This window comes from Psammomys obesus, unplaced genomic scaffold, assembly GCF_907164565.1.
Source record: "Psammomys obesus unplaced genomic scaffold, mPsaObe1.curated_primary_1811, whole genome shotgun sequence".
Classification (NCBI taxonomy): Eukaryota; Metazoa; Chordata; class Mammalia; order Rodentia; family Muridae; genus Psammomys; species Psammomys obesus.
Window position 1 is genome coordinate 8,323,297 of NW_026596034.1, and position 6,469 is coordinate 8,329,765.

At 64.5% G+C, this 6,469-nt stretch overlaps 1 protein-coding gene across 1 annotated transcript; it reads right to left on the reverse strand.

Moving 5' to 3' along the window:
* Positions 1-279: 279 nt before the first annotated feature.
* Positions 280-3,282, reverse strand: Irx3 (iroquois homeobox 3). The gene is made up of 4 exons (XM_055621241.1): positions 2,676-3,282; positions 1,377-2,511; positions 1,123-1,189; positions 280-697 (listed from the first exon to the last, which is right to left on the reverse strand). The coding sequence occupies exons 1-4, from the start codon at positions 2,949-2,951 to the stop codon at positions 643-645; spliced, it is 1,533 nt and encodes a 510-aa protein (XP_055477216.1). The 5' UTR covers positions 2,952-3,282; the 3' UTR covers positions 280-642.
* Between the last annotated feature and the right edge of the window lie 3,187 nt (positions 3,283-6,469).

Below are 6,469 nucleotides of genomic sequence, written 5' to 3' on the forward strand. Positions count from 1 at the left end.
CCAGTGTACGCGCGGACAGAACCCAGCTTCCTAGTGGGGAATTTTCTCTCGGGTCTTCGCCTTTTCTCTCCGGGACCCAGCCACTTCCATCGCCCCTTCTGGCAGAGGCCCTAGCCTGGCTGCTACCTCAGCACAGACCACTTCTGCCATTGCTGTCCCCCGACGACGCTCGTTCTTTAAAGAGCCGCAGGGGGAGGGGTTGGGGGGGGAGGAAGAAGCCCCCCAGACACCAAAGAACCACCAAACAGATCGGTCTAGCTGGCAGACCTGCCGGTTATAGTCAAAAGTGGCAACAGCTCATTTATTTAGCCAAAAAATAGATACTTTCTTGTACAATTTGGTTCACACGTATGTACATTTTTTTCCTGTATATACAAAAAGTCAGACACGCCTGTTCTCGCGGCAACCCCGCTGCCCCGGAAGTCAACAGAACAAACGAACCTCACAATCTGGTGTGGGGTGGCACAGAAGCGACTGGGGGAGGGCCGAGGGGGACTGGCTTTATTTCTTTTATCTTTCATTCTTTGTTGTTGTTTAGAGTTTCTTTTTTAGGTAACCATACAGAGACATGCTTGCAATTCGTCACTATACAGAGCGATTTGTTTTTACAATTAGTACAACGATTTAAAAATTGTTGAAAAATTAAGATGAGGAGAGAGCTGATAAGACCAGAGCGGCATCCAGGTGGTTCTGGGGCCTGGAAGAGAGGGGAAGGTGAGATTTAGAGACAGGGGGGCCACTGAGGTACAGGATCCGATAGAGAGTGACTGGGCTGTTCAGCTGTGGGAGGATGAACTATAAAGCTGGGCAAGGAGATCAGAATTCGAGGTCGGGCTGGGACACCTCAGGCTGAGGGTTCTGCTCCAGAGGCCTGTTGGAGGGGGCCAGATTTCCCCTGCTCTGTACCCACAGGCCCTGTCTGAGGTGATCGGATGAGAAGGGAAAAGCAGCTCTGGGTCCACAAGAAGTAACAGGAGTGTGTGTGTGTGTGTCTTTTAGGAATAGTTTTCCAGGCACTTTGCTCCCTTCCCCGGGGGCGAAAGGCTCCCGCCATTGGCTGTGTTTTCCTTATCCCTCCTGAAGGGTCTCCCACTCTGCTACCCTCAAATCGGGGTCTCTTACCGCCTTGGCACCGGCTGGAAAGCTGTCTTAAGCAACTTTTTCTCCACTTCCAAGGCACTACAGCGATCTGTAGGAAACAAGAGGAGGAAAAAGGAGGCCTTTAGAGCGCCGGGTCCAGGCCTGCAGGGCCGCCTCGCCCACACGGGAGCCAAGAGGAAAACCCGGCTCGTTCCCCCAAAGCCCTGTCCTTGCCCTCCAGCGAAGGCCAGAGCCCCACCGACCCCTCCCAGTGTGCCCTGCGCTCCCGCGGTCACCTGTTCCACTCTCGGGCTCCGCGGGCCGAGCAAAGGCGGCGGCGGCGGCCGGGTGACCGGCGGCTCCGGGAAGTCCCAGCAGGTGCTGTGGGGCCGAGCCCAGCATGGACAGCGGGTGCGGCCGCGGGCCGGGCGGCGGGCCGGGGAAAGGCCGATTGGTCCAAGCGGGGAATTTGCCAAGCGGCGCCGAGACGAGTCTGTGCGCCGCGGCAGCCGCCGCGGCGGCCGCGGGCGAGAGCTGGAGCGTCGGGGGTGCGACGGCAGCCCCGGGAGGGGAGCCCCCGGCCCCCGGGGGCGAGCGGCGCGGGTTGTCCGGGCTGGTGGCCGTCTCGGCCAGTGACCAGATCTTGGGCTTCTGAAGGGCGGAGGAGGAGGGCGCCGGCGCGGGAGCGCAGGGGTCCAGGCCCGAGGGCGGAGAGGGTGGGGACGGAGGGGCCCTCGGCACGGGCGGGGGCGCCGGGGCCAGGCTCAGCACCGACAGCGGCCGCTCCTCCGAGCCTTCCGAGCTGTCGTCCGAGTCGCTGGTTTTGCAGTCCGAAACGGGTGCTAGGCCGAAGTCGCCGTTCCTGTGCGCCGCCCCGGCCAGGGCCAGCTCCGACCCGGCTGCCGCCGCGCTGTCTAAGTTCTCCAAATCGATCTCCTCCTCTTCCTCCTCTTCCTCGTCGGCCAGGCCCTCGGCCCCCGTGTCCTCCTCCTCGCCCACGAGCTCCTCCTCCTCCATCTCCAGCTCCCGCTTGCCCTCTTCCTCATCTTCCTCTTCGTCCTCCTCCTCCCGCTCGCTCCCATAAGCGTTGCCCTCCTCGTCCGTGCGACTGCGGGGCGCCCACGTCATCTTGTTCTCCTTCTTGAGGCGCCGGCGCGCGTTGGCGAACCAGGTGGACACCTGGGTGAGGGTCATCTTGGTGATGATGGCCAGCATGATCTTCTCGCCCTTGGTGGGGTACGGGTTCTTGCGGTGCTCGTTGAGCCAGGCCTTGAGCGTGCTCGTGCTCTCCCGGGTGGCGTTCTTGGGACGGGACGGGTCCCCGAACTGATACTGGCCGTAGGGGTAGAAGGCGGGGTGCGGGTGCGGGAAGGCGGCGGCCGTGGCCGGGTGCTGGACCCCAGGGCTGTCCTTCAGCTCATACTGAGCGCCCTGCACGGACAAGGGGAGGGAAGGGGACAGGCGCGCGGGAGCGCGAGTCAGCCCCGCCGGCTTCGGCCTCCCGCCGGCAGGGGACCCCGCTTTCCTCTGCACCCTCCCACCCGGTCCCACACCCCAGCCCCAAGCCCTCCCGCCCGGCTCTCTCCGGCTCTTACCAGCTGCGGGAAGATGGGCAGCTCCGTGGCGTAGGGCAGAAAGGCGCCGTAACCCTGGGCGGCGGCGGCGGCGGCGGCAGCCGCGGCGTAGGGCGCCCCGTACACGGACGAGAGCACGTTGGAGAGGGACCCCGGGGCGGCCAGGTCCGAGGCTCCGGAGCCCGGACCGCTCCGGGTCCCCGCGCCGCCGCCGCCGCCTCCTCCTCCCGCGGCTCCCGGGCGCTCGGGTGGATAGAGCGGGCGGATGTACTGGTATCCGAGCTGGGGGAAGGACATGGTGGCCCGCGGGGGCACCTGGAGAGAAGGGGCCGGGCCCCCGGGGCCGCCGCCGCCGCCGCGCTCAGAGCCGGCCGCGGGCTCCGGAGCGCATCGGGCGCTGGGCCGAGCCCGGGCCGCGCTGCCTCCCGCGCCGCTCGGCGAGCCGCGTTCGCCTATCGATCCGCTCGGCGGCCGCGAGGAGTCAGGTCAGGTCCGAACAGATTGGCCGAGGTTCCCCGGGCTCCGGGCTCTGATTGACATGTCCACGGGGCCGCAAGCCCCTCCTCTTCGCGCCGCGCTCCCTCCTCCGGGCCGCAGAGCCGCCGCGCGCCGGGCGCCCAGCCCTGCCCTCCTCTCCCGGCGCTGTGTCGCGCCTGGCCTCCCGCGTCCTTCTATAGTTTACACTCCCCTCCTGTCCTCTCCCCTCCCCTCCCCTCGCTGCGCCCCCCTCACCCCACCCCCGGTGGCTTCCGCTCGCGCGGCTCCCGGACGCTGGGAAACTGCGCCTCTTTTCCCTCCTTCCTTTTCTCACGGTTGCTCTTCCTAACCTCACTTTTTTCTAGTCTCGCTCCTCTCTTTTAGATCTCTTTACTCTCTCTCTCTCTTTTTTTCTTCCCCCTTCCCGGGTCTCCGCGCCCTGGGCTTAGGCGACCTAAAAGTTGTAGACGCTCAGAACGCTGTGCGGGGGGTGTGTGTCCGCGTCAGTGTCTGTGTGTCCGTCCCCGCCCTTCCACCCCTCCCCCGCCCTTCCCCAAAACTCGAGCCTGACGTCGCGCCCTCTCATTCGACTTTTCCTCGCGTCTCCTCCTGGAGTCGCCAATCGCCCGGGAGCCCTCCGGGCGGGGCGGGGCGGGGCGGGACGGGGCGGTCTCTTCCCGCCCCCTCCTGCCAGCGCGGGGAGGGGAGTGGCGAGAGCACGAGTGGCGGGTTAGTGCGGGGTCACCTAGCCCCTCCGGTCCCCCAGCCCCCCCCGTTCTCAGCCCCCCACCCCCGCAGCTCTAGTTCCGGGTTGGGACGGGACCCCAGACCGAGGGAGGCTCGGGGGCTTTTTAGCGAGGTGGCTCCCTGGAGTTGTGGGTTCTGGTCCCTGGGACGCTCTCAGTAGCCTACGCTGCAGCCGTGAGCGGGCAGCTGGGGCGAAGGGAGTGCTGCCCTCCAAGCTCTCAAGGACCTAGTCTGCGCGGGGTGGGGGAGAGCCCGCGGTTTGCATTCACACCTCCCGGGTAACTTGGGGAGAACCCTCCCTGGAAACTGTCAGAGTGGCGCCCAGGTGGTCTTTGGGACCGAGCAACGAGTTGGCGGCGCTCCTGGCTGTGGGGTGGGGGAGGAGCGGAGAGCCTCACCGCCGAGGCTCCGGGAACTTTCCGGGAGCACTTCCAGAAGTTTCTGTGTCGCCGTTTCCGGACGCTTGCGACCGTTCAGCTCCCCGTCCCTTCTCCAGCTCACCGCTCCCAGCCCCGGAGTTTCCTCCTGGCGAGAATTCCCCCCAGGGCCGCAGAATGTGTGGATGTGTGCGTGTGGGGGTGGGGAGCAAGACCTCGGTTTTAGGGTAGGATAGTTCTCAACTCTAACTTGAAACGCGAGTGTCCGAGAGCCCACCTTCACGGACTAGGGCGCGCGGCGGGAAGCCACACAGAAATTCCCGGAATCGCCGGGGCTCCCAGATAAGCGATTTAAGTTGCAGCAGCGACCCACTCGCCAGGCGGGCTAGGCCTGCTGCGGGCCTGCGGCGGCGGGACAGCTCCCGGGCTGCGATTCTTCGGTAGAGGGACAGGCCCCAGCTTAGCGGCAGAAACGCCACCCCTGTGCCTCCAGTTGATCTAGAAATGAAATCTGAATTCTGCCAGCGTGGAGGGCCCAGAGGGTCCGGGGCTGGCCGGGTTGTGGTGTGAATACGGTTAGGGAATGGAAGCATCTTCCGCCCTGGCCCTGGCCTCCAGTTTTGACCCCACGTCCCACCTCCTGCTGCATTCCAAGGGCCTTCGTCCTGGCCTTAGGCTCCAGGAGGTGCTAACTCAGAGTTAGTGGGGGAGAGCAGAAGTTGGGCGAGCTGGCTACCGGGTCTAAAGTTAGATGGCGGCATCTGGAGTCTCCCTAAATTGCATCCGTGCAGTTTCAGAGTGCCTTCCTGGCCCTGCTTGCCCGGTGCTGGAGGCTGGCTTTAGGTGAGGAGGCTCGGGCCTTCAAGTGCTTTCTCCTAGTCTGATTCCGTTTCTGGTTGACCCCGTCACTGGAAGCCCGGGCTCACCTGCTCGGGAAAGGTCTGGGGATAGCAGAATCGAGGTGGTATTTCCCATGATCTTCCCCGTGCACAGGACTGTTAGCCTTGCTGTGTCGACCTACCCACACAGTGCTGGACCAGACCAATGGGCGAAAGAGCCAGCTTCCAAGGTGGGCGAGGGAGCTTCGCTGAACGTGCCCGAGTGAAAACACCGATATTTAATTCCGTTCTCTCTCTTTCTCTCTCTCTTTTTTTTTTTTTTCCAGAAGGAAATGAAAAACAAAACGCAGCACCACCCAACAACCCTCAGGAGCCCGTGCGATGCCCCTTCCGCATCGCATTAACCAGCTATCGACCTGGCTGTGTCCGACTGCGGACTGAGGCAAAGAACGCCGGAAGAGCCGGCTGCTCTCAGGAAGGGCTCGCACGGACCCCCGGCCCAGAGGGTGAACCTCTGGACCCAGACATGAACCCAAGAACCTCGCTTAATTAGATCCCTCCAGGCCTCCCAGGCCGGGGCCAGAGGCAGCTTCCCGTTCTCCCCGTCCCCCCCTGAGCAGCTGGGAAGAGCGCGTTGGCCTGGCCCTGAAACCCGCCCTCCACGTCGGGGACTCAGTATCCCCGGCGACTTGGGGCCGCGATGTGGCCCCGATTCTTCAACAAGATCGGGCCAGCGGAACTCAGCTCCTAGAGCAAGCTCGCGAATGCGCGGGCAGCCGAACCTTTTCGAGGGATTTTTTTTTTTTTTTTTTTTTTTAAATCCAGGAGATTAGGTCTGCCTGACACCCTGGCACAGCGAGCAAGAAGCAGGTGCAGGCGGAAGCGGACGGACGGGGGATGAACGGGGGAGAGCTTCTCCAGCACCCAGCACCCCTCCTTCTTCCCACCGTCGTGGCTCGCGAAGCTCTGGCCGCGGATGCTCCGGGGTCTGGGCTCTGGGGCGCCAGGAGCTTACAGAAAAGGGGTCCTCCGAGGCCACGTGGCGCGTGGAGCTGTGCTCGCGGGAGGACAACCGTCCGCGGTGCCCGACGTGCACCCAGGGCCAGGGACCCACCAGTTTCGGGGGGGGGGGGGGGAGGGTGCTCTGCACATTGCACGCGCACGCCGGCCCCCATCTCTTCCCTCGTCTGCTCCAGCCCCTCCGACGTGCCGGCGTCTCTCATCGCGGGGAGGCCCCGCAGCCCTGGGTCTCCCGGGCCGGCCAGCCGTTCAGTCCTTTCCTCCCAAGGCCCAGCGTCCCCCAGGGGCGGAGCGGGCTGGCTATCCTTCAGCTTCCGCAGACGCTGCTGCGTGCGCTCCCACTCCTCTCCCCCCA